General features: G+C 38.9%; 1 protein-coding gene across 5 annotated transcripts in view; it reads right to left on the bottom strand.

Moving 5' to 3' along the window:
• The window catches only part of DACH2 (dachshund family transcription factor 2), a 247,206-nt gene that overhangs the window by 45,802 nt on the left and 178,766 nt on the right, over window positions 1–22,638 (bottom strand). For all 5 annotated transcript variants that reach the window (XM_064670121.1, XM_064670119.1, XM_064670122.1 and 2 more), the window contains exons 4-7: window positions 14,655–14,810; window positions 11,598–11,770; window positions 2,119–2,254; window positions 424–504 (exon numbers count right to left, since the gene is read on the bottom strand). In XM_064670121.1, coding sequence (XP_064526191.1) covers window positions 424–504; window positions 2,119–2,254; window positions 11,598–11,770; window positions 14,655–14,810 — 546 coding nt within the window. The remainder of the gene's footprint in view (window positions 1–423; window positions 505–2,118; window positions 2,255–11,597; window positions 11,771–14,654; window positions 14,811–22,638) is intronic.

The raw sequence follows: 22,638 nt of genomic DNA on the forward strand, positions 1-22,638 counted from the left end.
CAATCCCTACAGGCCAAACATCACTTTTTCCCTTGCTACCTCCCACTTGAGAGGTAATATAATATTATTAGACACAAAAAATGGCTTATTTCCCTCACCCACAGCATTAGAGCACTCTGCACACACACCCTCTGGAAGCAAACAAACAATACCTGTGACTAATCAAATATTTGCTAGGAACTTCTTAAATAATTGAGCCAAAAGACCAGCAAAATACTACCCTCATATTATATAAACAGAGAAGTTCTGATTGCTCACACTTTCATGTAAATTCACTGGATACATTATTCATTGCAATTAGGCACTTAGTTCTCTTAAATTAATAATATAAAGTCATTGCATATGCAGAACACTAGAAAAAGGAATAAAACACATAATAAGGGGAATTAAATGCCCGAGATGGAAAACAGTCTGTAATTTTACCTTTCTCCTTTTGTACTTTTTTTAGGCTGGTCCCAGTTTCTTGGTCAATGAGTTCTCCTTCCCTGTTGTTGGTCAGCATAGCTACAAGAATCAGAGGGCACAGTTACATAACACTGTCAGTGTAAAACTGTTAGGAGAAAGGAAAATATTAAATTGTATATCCTCTTGGTCAGTGTTTTGGTATTTTAACACTTGGAGCCAAGTAAAATATGCAGCAAAAGCAAATCTGCTCAAGTGGATTAAACAAAGATACCAAGGCAGAAGCCAACTTACTACTGAGAGGAATGTAATTTCTTATTAAATGTTCAAATTAACTAATTATAAAAGTACTTTCACAGAAACCATTTGGGCAAAAATACATTTAAGGATTTAAGTATTAATAATTACTTATAAAGCAACAAGATTAATAAAATCCACCAATTGACAGATTGTACCCCAAACTGACAGGTAACAGCAAAAACCCAATACACTGTCATGCTCAAGGAAATTCTTTATTTAATATGTGCAGGATCAGTGAGAGGTGTGAGGTTTATAATTTCAAGATTCCTATTTTCTTTGTTTCTTTGTTGTTTAATCTGACTAAAACACTTCCTTCTCTGCAGTCAACCAATGACAGACTTTAGAGTTATTCCAGTGAGGACACTTGTTACAAATTTCATCACCATATTTTAGGGAAAGCTTTTTTTTCAGTTGCAAAAGTAAAAACTTATGTATTTATATTGATAGAAAGTATGTATACTATCTTTACAACAGTGAGCACTAAACCTTGACACAGAGACATCAAAAGTCCCTTTTTCACTGCTGCAACAGGAAGTTACATCTTGTCCTGTGTACTTCCAGCACTGTTTTAGATTTGAAAAAGCTGAGGAGAATCTACTTTTTAGTCTCTACCCTGTGTGTGCACGTGTTTAGGCAAAGAATTCAGGTTCCAGTGGCCACTCTGTGTAGAGCCAGCTGTGCTGTGGTGCTGCTGCAGGGACCAGGGTCAGAACTGCAAAATCCCAGGGAGCAGCTGAGTGGTTACAGGATGGGAGTGAAGTCTGCACTGACTTACATGGACTGTTTCTGCAGTTTACATCTAGCTCAGCAATGCCTGCATGGGCTCCAGGCCCTGAGAAGAGAAGGGTGTTGACACAAACTGACATGAAGAGACGTTAATTGACTTGCCCTAGATCCCTCTTGGAAGCACCAAGAATAGGATCTAAACTTCCTCTAGACTGAATTAGCATTTTAAATGGCATTTTGATAGTGCACAGGCTGTGAAAGCTGCGCTGAAGACACCAAAAAATGAGAAAGCCCTCAGCCTCGGAGGGAACATGTGGGCACAGGGAGGTTTTTGGAAGGAGAAGGTCATCAATAATGTGACTTTCCTCACATCAATATGAAGAAAAAGATATCTTGCTCTTTTTGAATTCCAGGTGCCTTCAGCAGCGCTCTCACCCAGGCACAGAAGAGGAGCTGGTTGTGCCACAGTGATGCCTTCTGGGTATGAGTGGAGACTGGCACAGGAGGAATGTGAGGGGTTGGGCTTTGCATAGCCATGAACTTAATGAAACAAACTACAGTGATGCACTTGCTGGCTATTTCTTAGCAAGTGAGTGCTTTCTTGAGCATCCAAGCAAACAAATATTTGCCTCAACAAACTCCCTGAGTTGCTGAGATGCCTGTGAGGAGTGTGAGCTGCAGGGCACTGACCAATTCTGTCGGGGGTGTTGTCCAGCTGGGACGGGGAGCTGGACACGCTGCTGCTCTGGTGGGAGGACGGGTGGCTCCCGGGGCGCTGGCTGTCCTCCAGGGATGGGGCTGGAGAGGGGCTGTCCTGGATCCTTTCCTTCAAACACAAACAAAACAAGGTCTGTGCCATTCAATTCATGGACTTCACTGAAAAAAAACGAAGTTGGCTTAAAATAACAACAACAAATGGTCTTTCTGACATCAGCAGTGAACAGAACTCACATCTTAAAGAGATGTACAGTTACCTGTGTCTGAGCTTGCTAATCATTTTTGCCACCTTTTCTTTTTGTTGGTAACTTTTTATTTTCTAACTTTTTCACACATAAGAACACACAAAATATTCTTTCATGTTGCCTTCACAAGCTACTTTTGATCTACCAGGTAGTAACATTGGCATATATGAGTCACATTTCAAATGAACAACTCAGAGTTGTGTTAAACTGTCACTAAAATGTAGTCAAATTTGTAAAGTCACTAGAATCTCTATCTAAATAAATTATATCAATACCTTCCCAGGGTAGCACACAGACAAATGATAAAAGCTGAGGCACTGGTAAGAACTTCAATTTTGCATGAAAAGCACCACTGGGTAACCAAAGTAAGAGTGTGCTTGCAAATTCTTGTCTGTGTATTTGTACATGAAACTTTGATACTAACCTCTAATTTAAATATACATAGCACTTGAGGTAGGGAGAAAAAAAAAAAGGATAAGAAATTTTAAAAAAAAGAGCAAAATGAAATTCTGCAGTTCTGTGTATCTATACTGGTAAATTATCTGAAGATGCCATGGAATTTTCATCAGTAAAAATCTTTAGGAACAGGTTAGGCAAGTGTGGTATAAGTAATAATTCATCCTGTCTTAAGGCAAGAGATTGTAAGAGCACTTGAGACCCCTTCCAAATCTGTTTCCACATATATAGCTTTTCTGAATTAGTTAAAAATTCCAGTACCCTTCATTCTTGTTCCCAGGACCAACAAAAAATGAGAATCTTCTGGCCTGAGATACTCCAGATATTTTTATCTTAGAATCCCTTCTGTGTTTTAAACCTCTGTTACAAGTCCTTGAAGGTGCAGTTCCAAGGGACAGATGTGAACGAGGAGATGGTCAAATTTACAGAACTCCAGAAACTGCCCCACCCCTCACAACCAACTGCTCCTTGTGGAAACTCAGAACTGAAGTATTACTTTCTTTTACTAAAAAAGGGAGATTTTCTTGCCCCCATCTCATTAAAAATCACCATTTCACAGTAATCTGTGAAAGCTGTCTCAAAAGAACTTTGCCATTTTTCCTCCTTTCTAACCCGTTCTAGAGATGTTTCACTAGGAAAGTGCAATCTGGCAGCTTGGTGGTGATTTACTGTGGGCTTTGGAAAACAAACTCAGTAGCATCTGAACTTTTTATGCAGTTTGCTAGACAGTATCCTAAATCAATAACGTAGCTTTGGGAAGAGAATGGTGGTTTCTAATAGTTTTTCCATTAGAAATATCTGATATAAAAGCTGCTGTTTGGAACATACTGGGGCAATTCATTAATTACACTGGCAGCAAGATCAACAAGAATATTCTATTACCCATTAAAACCACCTCTTTAGGCCACACTCACCTTTGTATTTACAGAGAGATTTGAGAGTGACACAAAGGGAAGGTGAGATTGGATCCTCCTCATAGCCTGGGAGGGCATTTCCCTATTCCAACCACGCCAGCTGAGCATTGGGTGTAGTTTTAAAAGGATAGTTATTGTACCTTAAATAACAACTGAACCTCAAAATCACATAACATGTATCGATTACATAGCTGATAATCCTCAATGGATCAATTCCACTCATTATCTGTTATTTAATGAGCATACAATAACTAATAAATCTCTAAGGGAGACTTTTAACTGGGGCATTTTTGAATGCTAATACTTAATAGATATGAGTCTATTAGGTAGAGTCACAAGTTTTTCAAATTTTGAAAACTTAACGGGTTTATACAAACAAGTTCTCAAATTCTGGTGATCTTAAAAGTCTCCTGTGCTTTCTTCATCTCAGCTTCCAAAACAGAGGGTTTAGAGGCTGCTGAGATGAACAGAAAAGAGAGACGGGACTTTCTCTGTGGCTGCTGATTTAATTGCTTTTAAAAGTCACATTCTTAACCCAAGAAGTATTGCCCTAAATCATGATGAATCCTATACATGCAATCCTGAGCATATAAATCCTGTATGTCTTTTAGCTTCCTGTAAATAATAGCTTCCAAATAGGTTCCTGCTAACAGGCTACTGTAATTTCATTTGCCTGGATTTCAGTTTAACAGTCCTCTTTGGCACTATTTCCTCTCCTTTTACCACAAAGAGCACTCAATTTCCAATTAAGATATCATTTTGAAATGATTAATTTTACAGAAGAGTGCATAGTTTAAGTAAATTTCATTGTCTATTGCAACCATGAAAATGAATGGCCAAGGAGAGGACATGCCAACTGTTCTGCAAAAAAACCCTATGAACAAATATGACTATGAATTAACACTTAGATATCACACAAACAGCCATATATGTCATCTTAAATGGGAGTTATTTGAGTAATTCAAAAGCTGATGATTTGGAAAAGCAAAGTATTCGAGCTCCTTCTGGTAACTGCATTTCCCAATGTCTCTCCCTGTAAAACAATCTCTGCTTCGAGGAATTTGCCTTCAAACTCAGGGCCTTGGTTCACAATGTTCATGCAGAAATAAAAGTGTCAAATAATAATGTCATTCTTAATCACACAGTGAATCACTTTCTAAGAGAACTGGTTGATCATGTCATCTAATGTTTTACCAGTTACACAAATGCACACACACAGGGAAAACACACTTTCCCCTATAAGCAACAAAGGAGCTGAAATTCTCTCTGTATCATATGTCCTATAAATGAGGGTGAGGTATCACCATGTGAGACTGCACATGGAACAAGAAATTGTCTATGTCTAAACATTTGTGTAGAAATGTGGTGCTGAATTCCCCCTCCCATAATGAATAACACTATGAAAAGACTCTTCTTTTGCTGGTAAACAGCTCCATTTTTCAGTCCTGTAATCAGTATGCATCTATTTAGCTACTTAACAGCAATGTGCTCTGGTTCATTAGGTAGCTACTGTTGTGTCTCAGCCTAGTTAAAATTTCACAGCAAGTTAATCTATTTTATTACAAATGAGAACACAAGTGATAATGTCCTCACCATTTTCCAAACACAGGGTTAACAGTATTTGTAACAAATCAATGAGGGTATTTAAATAGGAAAATTGCAAATCTCAAACCTAAACTTTTTTTTTTTACACATTGATGACTTCATTTTATTTGTCATCTGTGTATTTTACAACCTCGCTACTTTTCGTATATTTTATTATTTTTCCTCTTGAAAATGGCTCCATTCTCCCCAGTCTGGTTCCATATCAGGTAAACTCACAGCAAAAGAGAAGCATTCCTAAAAAAAGTAATATTTTCTCCATTTGTATTTTTCCTATTCATAAATTTGCAAGATTCATATTCCAGGTTATAATTTAATGAATTATACATAAAAAATGTACATATTGTGAGAATTTTATGAAAAATGAAAACATTTCTCAAGATCTCACCTATTTATCTACCTATAGTACCTACTTTATCTTATCTTTTTTCTTTCCTTTACAGAGCTATAACATAAATTCTGTAAAAGGACTTTTGCAGTATTTAATTCTCTTGAAGGGTAATATATTTGTCTCACTAAAGATCAGTGTCTTGCTCTGCCTCAGAAAATGTAGCTACAAAGCTTGACATTGTTAATTTTAGTTGTGATTTAGGTTAACGGCTCTGAAGTCATCAAGTCACCCAATTTCCAGATACATCCTTGATTTCACCTCAATATCCCCTTTTCTATCCCCTGTGAGGTGCTATTCCACACAAATAATATGAAACACTACATAACAGTTGCATCCACACTAGTTTTATTTGAAATATATATGAACAGCTTACCTATTTTTGACACAATCATCTTGACCTTAATTCCTTACCTCTGATTTTTTTATAGTATTGATCTTCATTTTATGTCAAGAATTTAGAGAAATGATGCTGCTGGATTTTCCTTTATTTTTCATTATTCTTAGTTCTAATGTAGCTGTAATTACTCTTCCAAATGTTAATCTATTAATGAGTTCCTAGAGGATTTAATGGCATTTCACTGCTGACAAGCAGGTTTGGGAAGTTTGACTGAATCCTGGATATTTTATCTCAATATTTCATATTTAATTGAGGTGCTGCTGCTCTACTTTACAAGGCTCTGCAGTGGAATGGAAAATGGAAAGGAAGGAAAAATGGGGATTCTGCTGCTTTTAGGTCTAGATTAGGGTTTTCAAGTATTGTGAGAAAGATTTTGAGTTGATGGCCATGTAGGAAAAACAGAGTTCATGGGCTGAACTCTACCAAATTCACTGCCAAATCACCATTCATATTCTCAAAGTGGACAGCACAGTTACAGACAAATTCTACAAGCCAGGAGGTTTGTCTGGAAGTGTCTGTGAAGCAGGAACAGCAGACTGGCTGCAGCCTCCCTCACCTCCAACCACAATTCCACGCTGTTCCCACCTCCCTGGCTCAATTCCATCCTCAATAAGTGAGAAGAATAAGAAAAGTTATCACAATTTACAATTTCAGTTAGCAAAGAACTGAATTGCTAACACTTATTTTTTAAGTTAATACTAACACAGATTTCTTTCCAATTGACCTTAGTTGATACTATTTGAATTCTAATAACAAGTACATTTTTAACAGTGTTCTAAAGTTTACAGTCCTTAACTCATGCATTATGGAGAAAAGCAACATATAACTGAAATTTAGGCTTTTCCAAGAAAAAGCATAATCCTGACACAGTGAGCAGGAGCTGTGCTACATCCAAACTGATGCTGGGCAGTGGCCAGCAAGAAACAGGATGGTCAGTCACTGTTTCTGGGCTAGAGAAGAGTGGTTTGGTTTGTATTTTGGATCATTTCAGCCTGGAAATGAGCACACACAAACTATGGGTGACTTGTTGGTCTTCTGAGCTACTTATAGTACCTCTGATTGCTGCAGGAACTGGAGATGAGCAAGGTAAACAGCTGGTCTAAAAACTAAGATAGGATCTGGGTGTCTGAAAGCCAGCTGGATCCCATTCATCTTTTGCAGTGTATCGGGAAGTCACTCGCCTAAAATATGTACTTTGTCATTTAAAATGCAAGTTTTTTGCACGGTGTACATAGAGTTGTTTCAGTTGTAGTCAACTGGCAATTATTTTCCCACCGAATTTAAGAAATCATAAAAACTCTCCTACATTTGCTGATTTTAATACCAGATGTTCACTCACTAATCCCATTACCTTGTGACTACTTCCTATCAATCCATTAATTGCCAGCTGCTCAGCCAAACAGAGAACTGCAGCTAATCAGATGGTGTTGGGAAACAGCCAAACAGGAGCTTGCCTTCTTCCCCATTTCTTAAATTAGCAGTCAGTGGGACAACCTTCAGCTGTGTATTCAGATCTTACCTTTACATTTTACTTTGAACCCGAAAGCACAACAGTGAGTAAAACTGGAAAGGGTCCCCACTGGGAACTTTGTGCTTCTACCCCTTCTATGAATCCTTTCACCCAGTGCTGCTGTGGAATGGAGGAAAGGCACTCCCAGGACTAATGATGATAATGCTGTATCTCATCTACCTCAGAGCTTATATTAGTTATTAAGGACAAATGCAAATGACTAAGCCAATACTAAAAAGATCTGAGCCAGAACTAAGAGCTAATATGTGCTTGGCCTAACAATTTCCCCTTGCAAGCTCTGCAAAAAAAGGGATATCTGTTTCTTACCGTTGCTTTTTTCCACTTGGAAGTTTGAAGTAAGTATTCAGTGCTTAAAACCTATCAACAAGGTGTGTGGGTGGTAAGGAGCCAGGTATTCTTGGCACTGCAGGGAGAAGGATATGCCTCCCTCCAAAGGAGGAGATGAGAAGGGCATTTAATACAACTTGAAGGGATCTGAACATCTCCCAACAGAGCAGTTTCCCTGAATCAGTGAATAAAAGGATATAAACCTGCACACTCCCTTCTCCATCACCTCAAATACAGCCACAAAAATTAACCTTATAAGAAGCAAACAAACTCCTCTGTCTCTAACACAGTCCAGTCCCATTTCAGCAACAAGCTGCCAGCAATGAACATGTGCTGTGAAACAGGGCAGAATAAATCTAATAATGAGAAAAAGAACGTACACTGTACAGAAGTTTATTTTTATAAATGCTGTAATATTCTGAAAACAATTCATAATGGACTGAATGCACAGAGAGATGTGAAATTAAAGATGTTACAAATTCTGTAATGGGAAGTGTTTCTATTCTGAGAAGAATTGTTTCAGAGTATTCTGAGATGGCCACATTTTTCTGGCTGTCAGGTAAATGTTATGAATGTGAGTTGTACAGCACACAGAAAATAGCACCTCTCAGCAATAATTACACAGCCCATCTGTATTCTCTTTAGGGAATTTAAAATCATGTCATATACATCCTTTACAAATGCCTAAACAATCCCACAAAATCAGGAGAAAAAAAGAACTCAAAGAGAAAGAGATTCAAAAATCTCTACTGCTTGTCTGGATCCCACTGTACTATTATTGCTTTGTTCTATCAGACTTGTTTCTAAGGTACACTGGGGTCAAATTCTGAAAGAATTCTGAAATAAAAAAAATTAAAAAACTTTATTTTGTGGAGTGTTTTTGATACAAAGCATCTCAATTACATTTATTTTATTTTTTTTCCTCTGGGTTTCCCAGCTGCATTCAACAAAAGTGCCATTTAACTCCTAACTGAGACCTGGATAAGAGCAGAAAGAGTAAGAGAAAAGTAGGAACACAGCAAGCATGAGGGGATGACAAGAGAAGAAAAATGGACAGCAGGAAACCAATTTTCAGAACTACTCCTACTCTGGAGCAGCACATCCCTCAGCAGCCCCAAAGAGGCTGCTGGCCAGAAGGGAAGGGAGGGAGCACAAGGAGAGATGGAGGAAGAGGAGGGTGAGATGTGAGCAAGAGGAGCAAGGAATGCCCAAAATATGTGGGGTGAATAGAACAAAAAGCAAGGAAAATTTTGGAAAGAAGAGTAAAAGAGTCTCAGATCCCTGGGATAAAATTTTGCCTCATTACTCTCAGTATCCTTTTTGTATCTAACACAACAGGGAGCAGCTTAAAGGCCCTTGGTTTGGGTTTGGTTCCCTCAGTTTCAAGCCCAGCCTAACTGGAGTTATCATCTCCCACCAGCCTGTTTCCAAGGACAGCTGGGAAAGTGGCCTTTCTGTCAAGGCTCCTCTCAACTTTGCTTTTGAAGACCTAAAAATATTGTTATTGAGTAGATTTCCTGAGTTTCAGCAACAAAATTACTGGATGACAGTAAACTGCTACACTTATTCCCAGAATCACAGACTGGTTTGGGTTGGAAAGGACCTTACAGATCACCTAGTTCCAACCCCCTGCCATGGGCAGAGATGCCACTCACTACATCAGGTTGCTCAGAGCCCCATCCAACCTGCCCTTGAACATTCAATGCTCTTTTGAGCCTAAACCATGACTTAAGTGCAGTTCAGGTAAGTTCCAGCCCAGACTGGTCCCCATTTGACATCTGAGCCAGTAACTGGACTGCAGAGTACATCCAGCTGAAGAACAGCTCCAGAAAAAAAAGAACTAACAGGACAGCAGGCACAAGAGGGAGAAGAGAGAGGGTGGGGAAGTCGGTATTACTGTGAGATTCTGCTCTTGCCATATGAGACTCTCAATTACACAGATTCTTCTGAGCCAAGTTTCCAACAAAGCCAACTCCTTCAGATGCACAGTAAATCCCTGGAAGTAAATCCCTGATTTATCCCAGAGAAACTGCCAGAACTGCAGCCACAGTGCTGCTGGTGGGTGCTGCTGTAATCACATCACATCATGTAATAGATGGCTAAGGAGGTTTTGTGAGCCTGGCCATTGTGCCTCCCTAATTTATAGTGTTCCTGTCAGGAAGAAATCAAGTTTCATAGTTATGACATTTCTTTCTGGAGCACTAAATGTTAACTTTGCTGATCATGCATATCTTGGTAGAACAGCTTATTTCTAAATGGCAAACGTGATATAAAAAGCATAATGACTTCATTCAAAACCTTTATAAAGCAGCTGATTCTCACACCTATAGAAAACAGGCCAAGTGGTATTTTAGTCATCAGAGTGTGGAAACAGATACACACTCAATATATTTGATTCATTTCTCCCATTTTAAGTAACAACATGATACTGGGATTGAAAACTAGTCATTTTTTGTACTTTTTAAATGCACTTATATAATATCCTGTAATAAAAGTAATATCACTGACAGCAGCAGCAGCAATGCTTTTCTTTTACATGTTTCATTTTGTATAAGGATTTCATGTTAACTGACATCATTCAGTGCTGGATGATTGCACTTAAGGGAAGAAAAGGACAAAAGGAGCCTCACACTGTAATGAAATCCATCTACAGGTTCAGCACTCAGAACAAACAAGAGGAAGATGCAGCATCACTTGACAGGTGAGAGTAACACAGCACTGGATCCACACTCCACCTCTGGCACGTCACCTACTGGTGTATTTTCCTCTACAACATGGAGAGGAAATAATTCCCACCAGAGTGCTGGCCAAACCTACTGTTGCTGTGGAGATATTGTGTATCCTCTAGTGCAGGTGTTGGACAAAAATAGCTGTAAATGAGAAACTCACATCAGCAAGGGCCTGCAAAATAACACCCTGAAACCAAATTGCTTGCAAAACCTGCAGTTTAAATTACAAAGAACTGGCATTGTTTACAAATACAGATTTAATCATCATTTTGACATATTGATAGCATTTAAAATGTAATCAAAAAGCTTCTGAAGTCTACTAGCTGCTACAAATATTCCACTGCTGCATTTCAGTTATGGTTTTCTCATGAGGTCTCTGAACAGGTAAAGACAAGGTTACAGAGTGAAATGAATAGAACCTCAACTAATTTCAAACAGTTTAGGTACTTGCATTAACTAATGGACAGCTGAACATCAGAGATAGCACTTTTTCCCTCTCCAGCGAACAACTCTGCAGATACATGGATGATAAGAAGTATAACATTAAGTTTGATTTTAAACAACATTTCAGAATGGTTTTTGATCTTTCACAGATGCAGCACAGATATTCCTCTCGCCTCTAGAGAGTGTTAGTATCCATTTCTAATTACATTACAGGTTTACTGATAGATCAGAGCAGCTGAACTCCTTGGCTGTTGTGGTGGGCATTTCCCCAGCCTGAGGCACTCCCAGGAGCAGCACACCAGGTGAGCTGCAGGCAGCACAAACTCGCTGCCTCCTTGTTATCATCCAGGAGAAAATCACCGTAAATGCTTCTGTAAGCCACAAAGAGCTGGGGTTTTTTTTAAAGTCTGACTTACCTTTATGACAGAGGCCCCTGCCCTGGAGAGGGGACTGTGCATCTGTGCAGCTGCTGCCATGTTGGCAATGGTGTTGAGGTGGTTCATCTGGTTCATGGCCATGGCCACGGAGGCGGGGGGGAGGCTGACGGGGAGCAGGGGGTGCGGCATCATCATGAACGGCAGGTCTATCCCTGGAAAACAGCAGGGGCAGGGCCTGGGTCACTCACTCCTTTCACACCCCACCACCTCCCTTCCCACAGCCCACGTTCCACTGGAACACTGACTGGTCAAACACCTCCCTTCCCACAGCCCACGTTCCACTGGAACACTGACTGGTCAAACACCTCCCTTCCCACAGCCCACGTTCCACTGGAACACTGACTGGTCAAACTCGGCATCGTTATGTGTTTGGAATTTTGATGCTTCTCAGGGAATGGCTGCCTTTGCATTCCAGGAAAGGCTGGTTTGTATTGGGGAAAGAAAGTGAGTTTGTATTGGGGAAGCCATATTTAAATAAATATATAACAGTGCACAAGTTCAGTGATCTCTTTGTTAAGTGAAATAAAGACAAACCCCCCACAAAACATAAAATTTGCATGTTTTCCAATACATCAGATGAGTATTTATTAATAATTTTAGCTGATCATACACTCCTACCAAGTCCTCAGTTCACATACAGCAATCTGAGACCAGATTGTTATATTAGGCCTATTTCTTGAATCCAGGAAGGTGTGGGTTGGACTACAGACACTAGTGAACTATTGTACAGAAGGTCTGTGATCTGGAACATGTAATGAAAGGTTAAAATTGTTGCCAGAGGTTTTAATTTTCAGGATGTCACTTTAAATTGTCTTCTGCTATGGTTATAAACCAATTTAAGAAGGTGTGAAATTCATATGGACCAACTTGGAGTTCTTGACATTGCCAAAAAGGTGAAGTTACTGCTAGCAAGAATTGGATTCTCATACTTCATTAATATCCATTTCAGCATGTGTATTACTTCTTGTATTTAGTAATGATAGCAATGGAAAGCAAGACCAAAACACCAATTCACCGAAAAAAAATTGTTTCAGGTTATTGTGCATTTGAGAATTCTTTAGAGGGACCACTTTAAGACAGCTACTTTTGGGTATCCAAAATTATTTTTTCAGAATAAAAATAGGGCTCATTTTGCCAGATAAAATGTCCTATCATATTTCTAAATGAAATTCAGATCAGAAATTCTCATTTAGAAATTCAGAGGCGAGTATTAAATAACACAAACATATAGCTAATTATAACCACATGCTATTCACATTACTCACTGCTAAAAGGGTTTTAACTTTTGGCTCTATCATAACTATTTGAAATGAAAAGTCCACTCCCCAATTTGGTGTATGACAAAACTAACAATAAAAATTACCACTGACTGACATAGCTTATGTTACTCCTATATAATTTGACTACAGTGGGATAAAAACACCACAGTGCCCACCAGGAAAGGCAGAACTGCAACATCCTGAGCTCCTACACTATTTCTGTTTAACATGACTATATCATGATCAACAACTGTGATGTCTAATGATTCACTATATATTTTATATGATGATCCAGGCCAATATTAATTATGATAGGCAATAAGCAAAGCCCACATCCATCTCCCTTCCCTTCAAACCACACTGACAGTGTCTGCATCCATAAGCCTTTGTTCCCCTGCAGATCTCCCTTAACAGCCCAATAATCTTCCCTCATCCTCTATAGAGTTCCAAAACTCCCAGACACCATCTGGCCACATTGAGTTGTATGTCTACTTAAAGTCCAATTGACATGCAAACTAAATGCAAACTACAAACAGAATTTAACAGCACATCACCAGTTTTAAGACACAATCCGTCAAACATTTCAGAGGACTATGAGGAAAATACATCCTGCACTTGCAAATCATTGGGCATAATGTCTGACATTCAATAAAGCCTTTAACAGCCTATAGACACCACCCTACTACAAAATACCTACTAGAAAATACCTCTAGGAGCAAAGAACAGAATATGCCTGTATGTAAAATATATTCAGGTGCTGAATTATGCAAGAATATAAAAGGAAAGGTTAAACTACAGTGAATTTGAGTCCTATGACCTGGTGATTTTTAGCTACTGACTCCTAACCCAAAATACTCAGGTCCACACCTTCCCATGCACAAAGCAGGCCCTTCTTATAGGAGTCATTTCAATAACTCTGATTTGTTCATGTCTGGGGCCCGACAGAGGTGGCAAGGAACTAACTGCTCCTAAAATTGTGTAAGGGGTCAGAAATCTCATTAATCCACTAAAACTAACACTAAAAATCAACTTTCATAACTTTGAGGATGAAAAGCTTAAACAAGTAACAAGAGTTCAGAAGTAACAAGCTTTTCGTTCTTCATCCATCATCAACAGTTACAGTTAACTTTATTCCTCAATAACTTTTAAAATATTAATCCTGAACATCTTTCTTGGAATATATTTCCCTTCCTTTTCTTCCCTCTTTGGGTACAAAGAAGGGGAACTGCTGACTTCCCACCTGCCCCCTTCCTAAGGGAAAGAAAAGAGGTGGCTTTAAAGAGAGCTCTAAGTTACAAATCCAAACTGTGTCATTTCATTCCAGTTGTTTTGGATAGCTGAGTTCACTGGATGACCTTGCCCATATGTGGCAGCTACAAGGCAAAACAAGGCAGAGGGATTGCTCCTGCTCACTTTTAACTGGTCATTTTGCATTTACTCCTTGCTCTCATATTTGTATTTTGTGGTCAGCATTTTCATCTGGAATGGAATTTTCTAACATAGCTAAAGTTGTAAGCAACTTTATGATTATTTTTCCCTTCAGTCCAGGCCATGGAAATGTCAATTTAACAGTCCCAAACCCAGCAGTGAGTGACTATTCCAAGAGAGTGGCTTGGACATGAGGCACAAGTGCAGCAAACAGTGGGAGGACTGACCCTCCTGTTGCTCCAGTGTCTCCCATCACTTCCCCACCTCCACCAGGCTGGGAAGGAAGGCAAGCCCAGCCCCCAGCAGGGCTCCAGGTACTGTCTTTTCCCAGTAAGAGCCCAGTACATACTGTTGGTGAGCAGGTGGTTCTGCTGGAGAGGACTGAGCGGGTGTGCACTTCCAAGGCTCGACTGCCCTGACAGTGTGGGATGGCCAATGCTGTGCTGGGATCCCGTCGTAATGGGAGACTGGAGCTTCTCTTTATCCCAGGAGGATTCACTCCCACCTGGAAAACAGAGCAAACCAAACCATGAATGGCATACACTGTTATTTAGAGACACATTTTTCTTGGTTAGCAATGGGCTAATACTCTTTACCATGGCACAGGCACGGCATCTGAAACCTGCACCTGAATCTTTCAAAAACAAATAAATAAACATGCATCAGTCAAAAAAGAAGACTGGAAACTTTCAGCAACACCTACCTCATAACACTAGCTTCTGGGAACAGGGAAAGCTAAACGTTTAAGGATAAAATCATACAAGTAAACATCAGAGGAAATAAACAGAAATGGAACATCTGAGACACTAAATCATGATCTCCTGCTATCACAGGACATGAGGCCACCCAGTCCCTGCCACAGGCTCCTCAGGTCTCTCACCACTGTGAATCTTACTGGGCCATTCCCTCCCTCCAGTTCTCACCAGCATTCCAGCTGAAACTCATCCCCAAAGAGCTCACAACAACTTATCCTTCCACTATTTTACCTCTGAGCTTCAAAAGCTTCCCCTCCACTGCTGAGTTTGACCCTGGGGATGTCCTAAGTGACACAGTTTCTTCACTTTGCTGGGTTAAATGAGCCAGGCATAGGCTGGGCTTGGACATCATCAATATTCAGGAATTTAAATTTAGGAGTCCAGTATTTATTATGCATAGTAATTACTGTCTAAACCAAAAACGGTGTAGAGAACTAAGCACTTGTGGTCTAGAATCTCTGTCTGATCTTCCAAAGAAGCAATTTTACAGACTGTAGTTTTTTTCAGTATTACACTTCCACACTTGAATAACAAATTCCTTTTACACAGCTGTTAACTAGACCATGTTAGTGAATTCTAAAATACATCTGGTCCCCGACACAAACCACCAAAAAAAAAGTTATACTGAACATTTCTAAAGGAAAAAAGGTATTTTAAGTTCAATCCCTTCCCGAGTGCACCCCACATTCTCAATTAAATTACAGATTGTTAAAAAACATGTAACTGCTGCACTGACTTTGTCACTTTCATATTCAATTAAAATGGTTTTCTTTTGCTTGCTGCCTCTATCTGCTGCACCCCACTAATTTATTTACTTATTCTAATTGGGATTCTTGTTCATGACTTCAAAACAGAGAAATTCCATTCTTTTATGACAGCACTTGGCTAATAAGCATGATTAATACTGCTAAATGCAAAAGTTTGAAAGATCAATGATTGAGAAAAAAGGAAAACACTCCATCATTTTAGCACAATGTCCAAGTATGAATTACCTTCCTATGAAAGAGCTGTAATTTGTAAAATGGTAATACATTGACAAAGAAAGACACACTAAATTATGCCATGTGATGTAATATAACATGGCCTAGTGCAGCAATTAGAAGAACTACTACAGTTAAGGCTGTGTCAGCATCTTTGCTATTTAATATACTGTATATCAGCTCTTTCAAATAACATTTGACTGCTACTTAGGAAAGAAGTTCTACATTTTGACCATTGTTAAACACAAGTGGTATTATTTGGTAAATTATTTCTCAAGTTAAATGTATAATTTATAAAGCAGTTTCTGTGGAAATGCTAAGCATTTCATTTTATCAAATGAGTTTTATTTTTCTCCATGTGCTTTTCCAGCAAATTTATCATTTACACTTTTTTCTTCCTCAAAAAATATGACATATACCTTAGCATGAATTTTTTGTACCTGTAACTTTATGTATCAGGGCAGTGGCAAAAAAACTGGGCCCAAGAGTTTATCAGACATTTCTGAATGAAAACTAGAAACGAAAAATGGAAACTAAAATCTGCACTCTTCATCTGAAAGTCTCCCTCACCTCTTAGTTCTGCTCCAGACTTCCAACCCCAGCACAGACAGTCTAAACTCAGCTCATTTGCTTATTTCTGGGAGTTTCTCGTGCCCTACCCTGAGCTGCACAGTGTCAGAGCCCTGCCAGCTCTCTGAGCCCAGCTCTACAATCAGTGCATGTTCCATAGGAAAACAGCACTATTCCTGTTTTACAGATGGAGAATTGCACTGGGAAGAACAGGGACTTGCCTAAGGAAACACAGGAAACCTGCAATGGAACGGGAAACTGAACTGAAATCGGTGCAGTCCAAATCACTGGACCAGTTTTACTTACAGATGGAGACAATAATAACTTTTTTCCCCTGCAAATTCCACTTGTAAATATGCTCCAGTGTTCAGTGCCAGCAACACAAGAATAAATTGCAATACACTTATCTCTCCAGACCACTCCTGTATTCTTATGTTCCCTATCACTTCTCCTTGGAGAAAGAAAAAAATACAGCTGAGTGTACGAGGTATAATAAAAGTGGATGTTAAATGAAATGTATCCTGCAGCCTGCAGCATCCCACAGATAACAGCTTCATCTGGACTGCAGTTACTGTGGAGTAGCAAGTCTCTTGAAAAGAAAATAATAATTAGAACAACTTCTTACCTAGAACTGTTCAGTTGTGAAGTGTTTTATAAGGGCACTGACTGGCTCCAATGGGGAAAGCAGAGGTGCAGAATTACAAAGCCAGTTCCCTGTTTCCTGGCTCAGCAGTGGGAAAACTAAACTGGAAGAAAAGTCAGGACTCACAGGTCCTAATCCTGTGCCCTGTACCACAGACACCTCCAGTTCATCCCACCTGCAGTCCCTTTGCACAGCTAAAAAAAAAACCATTTTACAAGAAAATTTGCATTCTTCCCTTCAGTACCTATTCCCATACAGTAAGATTATATATAAATTAATAGCAAAGCAGAACTAGATTCACAGCATAAACCACATATGTGAAATGCAAACCTGTGGTGATATACTCAGCCCTTTTACTGTCATGCAATGTTAAAAAAAGTATTTCTTTTTGAGCATCCAATTTTCTTATTTAGTAACACAGTTGTCAGCACGTTAGATCAGCAAATACATATCTGACATACACACATATCAATGCACACTTCCAAATTCTTTGTTACCATAACAATTAGAAGTGAATACACCCATAAAAAGTAAATCCTTCTTAATACTTCAAATTCAGGTTTAACTACATTTGTTCAGGAGATTTCTGCTGGTTGACATTCTTTGTCCAAATAGGTGCCATCCATAAGGCAAAGATGTCACATTTTAATTCTCCATCCTGTCTTTGGTATGATGAGCTTATAGGTGAAACTAAAAATGAAACTTTATGATATGAATCACACAACACACCCCAGAAAAGTAATTCTTTTTTTGACTCATCATATTCAAAAGGTTTGGTCTTTGGAGAAATTTGTATTAGGGAAAAATAATTTCTTTGTCCATACTAAGCTAGTAAAGGCTCTCATTCTTTTTAATAAAGACTCTAAAATTAAACAATGATCCAGACCACTGTATATAGTGAGATGGATTTCAAGTAAGGTATATATGAAACAACAGAGGAAAAATTATGTGAAAGAAGAAAGCAAACTTACAACACTAAGGAAAACAAGACAACAGGAAGTAGCATTGGGACTTAACTCTTTTATATGAGGGGAAATATAGCTTTTCATTTATTTTACATGAGACAGAATGTTTCATTTTAAAATATTAGTAACTTGATTCATAAGTGTCACAGGAATATTATCAGAGCACTCAGAAGTCTGTTGATTTGTCAAAGTGCCAATACATCATTTATACACTTTACCAAAAGCTTTACATTTAACTCTCCTACCCACTCCCCCCACGACCTTCCCTCCAACAGATAAAACTAAAGGACAAAAAGGTAATTTTTCCTTATCTTGTTTGCATTCTAGTCGATCTTGTCCCAGAACAGATTGTACTCAGCATTAAAAACAGGCAAAAGAGACAAGAACCTCCATCTTCCAGAGCTCCTGGAGCTTGTCAGGTTCAAGCAGAGATCATGGTTTCCTTACCAGAGCCAGGATAAAGTGGGAAGAAATGTCTGGCCTGCTTCAACCACCCAGTTCAGACCACGCAGCAAACGTGGGGTGCACAGCTCTGCTTTCAGATTTTCAGCTAAATGCACAATATGGATTAAAAAAAAGGGCTGGCTGCACTGTCCATGGCAATGTGCATGTTTCGGATGACACAGATAAAGATGGACTCTACATGGATTTGCTGAGAGTTATTTATGATCTACTTAATATACTTAATAATTAAAAGCCTGATATTTACCAGTCTTAACAGGTTATTTATCACTGCACGAATTACATACATGTTCAACTAAGCAAAAGCAGAACTGACACAACAACCCCAGACAATTCTCCAGTAAACATTCCCTCAATTGCATTGTACAGCCCAGGAGCCAAACTCTGTATAACTGGCACATTCAGGTGAGTTCAGGAGTTAAATTACAGGTATCATGAACAGACAGGGAAGATCAGCCCAAGCAACCCACACACGTGCTGTGGGTGACACACCTGCACTCACAGACCCCCTGCACTGACTTACAGTCATGGACCTGTCTGTAAACACACTGCCTCTGTTTAAGTTTCATTTTGTTTAGCTGAAGCAAATGCAAGTGATAAGCTCAGCTTCAGCTTTCTGAAAATGCTGCTACTTGCCCATCTTTGATTTTAGCAATTTTATAAGGTAACTCTTAAGGCCACAAGTCTTCCAGCAATAAACCTCCCTGTGCACTTCTGTTCTTCCAAACAAAACCCAAAAATATATTTTTTTTTTTTTTTTTTTTTTTTTTTGGAGAAGATATATTTAATTAGTTTCTTGGTTTTAGGTATTGAAAGATCTCCAGAAAGTAATCCAAGTTCAATTCGGTGACAGTTTCTTTTCATTTGGTTTCAAATTCATTTTATCAGCCTTAAAACTATCTGGTTGAGCTAAATGAAATCCCCTCTGTCAGAGGCACCTCCAAATTGCACAACCACGCTGTTTCAATCTCTGTCTGTCATTTTATTTTTTGTTGTGATACATTTCTGAAAAATTGAACTCCAATTGTGAAAAGCAATGCCATCTCCGCTGGCCAATTTTATTCTAAAATTGTTTTTAAACACATTTTTCATCCCGTTGGGCATACTAAGCATAACATCAGCTACAAAGAAAAAAGTATTCAGTGCATTTTTATTTCAGCACTGCTAATTCCAAAGTGGTTTGCACCCCTAACTTCTTTTATAAGTGTCCAGCATACACAAACCCCATTACTCCCAAAACAACACAAGTCTGTGTTTTCCAGCACTTTCAGCCCCTGTGTTTTCAGGTGTCCCAGGCTATTTGCTTTTACCAAAGCCCCAATCTCACCTCAATACTGGGAAAAACTGTCACTTTTTTGGTCTACACAGAAGATCTCTGCAAAAACATTTCAGGCTGCAACTTTCGGTCAGGTCTTTCCATGGACAAAATCAGGTAGAAAACAATTTCTGACACCTCTCATAAACCGAGCAAGGTCAGCAAGAGACCACCCAGGTCACATTCCTGGTCAATTGTCACTTTCCTTTCAATTGTCACAGAAACTTATGGTCAGAAAACCATAAAACTGTTCTAGGCCAGGATTATGACCCATTTAACCCCAAATTTTGTGTCTCCTGTTGGCAGCAGATGATGTTGTTTATGGAGGCCATGCAATCATGAACACTTTCTGTGGTCCCTTATTACCCCCAAACAAACTCTTTAACTTTAAAAAGGGAATGAGATTTTTAATCAGCCCCCCAAAATCATGATACCCATCTGAAATCTACCTTTGCAATGCATTTAGAGCTTTTATCCATGGATTTGTTTCGCTGTGTGCATTTGGCTACATCAACTTCTGGACTCTGCCCTACAAGAAAGCCATGAAAGTGTGTAGGGTAAGATATTAAAAGTCAAGAAATCCAGTGATGGCTTTACTGGGCTACTTCCAAAAACTTATCAAGTGGTTCAGCAGATGTAATTACTGCTTAGCCCTGCCAAAGCTTTGAAATGTGCCCATTAATTCAGCAATTCCCAATCTGTCCATCAGTCAGTCATACTTAAAAAATATGTCTGTCAGGACTTAGGTGAAGTAATCTGTTGATAATTACACAATAAGAAGACATCTGAAATCTGAATATAATTTCTAAACTTTTTGAAAAGTCTTAATGACAGCAAAATCAAAGTTTATTTCACAGCAAACAGGACATTGAAGATAACTGGGAATGTGTCAGAATATTTGATGCCAATTTAATTAAGAACAATTAATTCCAGGAAGATACTTTTTGAGAAGATAAAAGCAGAGATGAAATACTTATTTAGGAACCTAATCATCCCTGCTGAACCATCAACTGCTTCTTTTAAAATGAGTAGAGACAAAGAAACAAGAAGGTGGTAAATCAATGTGTTCTGACATTCCCACATGATGACTGATGATGATGGTGCTAAAGCACAATACCAGAAAAGTCTCCTTATTGCCATTAACATGCAGGGAAAAGAAAGAAAATGCAGTGTGATTTAAGGGACTGGTTTGCTAAAACCACAAACTGCTCCAAGTATCTTCAGTTAAAACACCAAACACATCTCAGTGGTTCAGCTGATTCAACTTATTCCACCACTGCACCCCATCAAAGTCACATTTAGCAAGATGAAACCTCCTGTTTTCAGAAAGTTAGACACAAACTGTTATAATAATTGTCATTAAAATGCACTGATATTCACAAGCACCTCTCAGAGTTACCTGTACCTATTCTCCTCTTTTCTTTTGCTGATTTAGTCATGTATAAATATTAAACAAAACAAGTTGCTTCTGGGCCAGGAAGGAGTATGACAGGCTGGAGAAAAGCTCTGATAATTAATAAATGAAGCTTTTTCTGCCTTGTTAACCATGGGACAAGGGGCAAGGGGGGGGAGCTTGCAATCTTCATATCAATAGTTAAAGGTATTTATGGCTTCCTAGATGGAAATTAGCCATGATATTTCAGGAATAATGGTTCCCAGAATGACTGCATCCAAAGTGCTACAGTCCAGCCTACAGTGACAGCTTCCCAGAACACTCTCCAACAATTCAGGCACTAGGAAATGCCTGAAAGAGAGGTATTTTCCTTGAATTTAACCACATTTAACAGACTTTTTTTTTCAATTAATTAAACAGATGTCAATTTTTTGCATCCACGACATCCTGCAGCAAGGAGTCCCCCAGCTTGCCTATGCACTGTATGAAAAACCACCTCATGTTATTTGTAGGTGTCTTCTGGAGGGTTAACTTGGCATTTGCTGCCTTCCTCTGATGTCTCCCAGTTCTTGTAGTGGATAAAATAGTGAGTTATAAAACCCTATTCTTCTCTACAATGGGTAGTACAGTTATTGCTACCATTTTATTAACAAGTGTGTGACTTTATTGCTATCTATTTTTCTCTACAAAGATAAGAATGCTGTACTAGAACAAGGTATCTCTTGTGGTTTAGAACCATCAGCAACTAAATTAACTGTTTCCTACTGCAGGACCACAGTCTGTCTTCAGAAACACGTGCATTTCACTGAGAGAAAGAAGGTCAAAATTCTGGTCTGTCATGTTTTTATTACTGTTGATGATGCACAAGCCAGAAATAAAACAGCTTAACTTTCAGATCTTGAACACAGTTTGTAGGGCTGCCTGCCAGAAAGGATAAACATACATCCCTCTAAACTCAACAATGGCAGCCAGCAAGCACAGAGCTGGGATTTGTATCCCAGGGATGATCACACTGACACCTGCACTCACCACAACTAAGCATTTTCTGCCTTTTTTAAAAAATTCCTTAATATTATCCCATATTTAACAATTTACTGAAAGAACCACTGAGATACATGTACAGTGTATTTTTACCATGACTGTAGCTAGACAGATAATTTGCTTTGATTTTGAGAGGCTTTGAGAACATCCTGACATCCATGGCAGGTAGGTAATGCTATGGTACAAAATCAGGTTATTTGAGTTTCAAC

This window comes from Pseudopipra pipra, chromosome 13 (assembly GCF_036250125.1).
Source record: "Pseudopipra pipra isolate bDixPip1 chromosome 13, bDixPip1.hap1, whole genome shotgun sequence".
Lineage (NCBI taxonomy): Eukaryota > Metazoa > Chordata > Aves > Passeriformes > Pipridae > Pseudopipra > Pseudopipra pipra.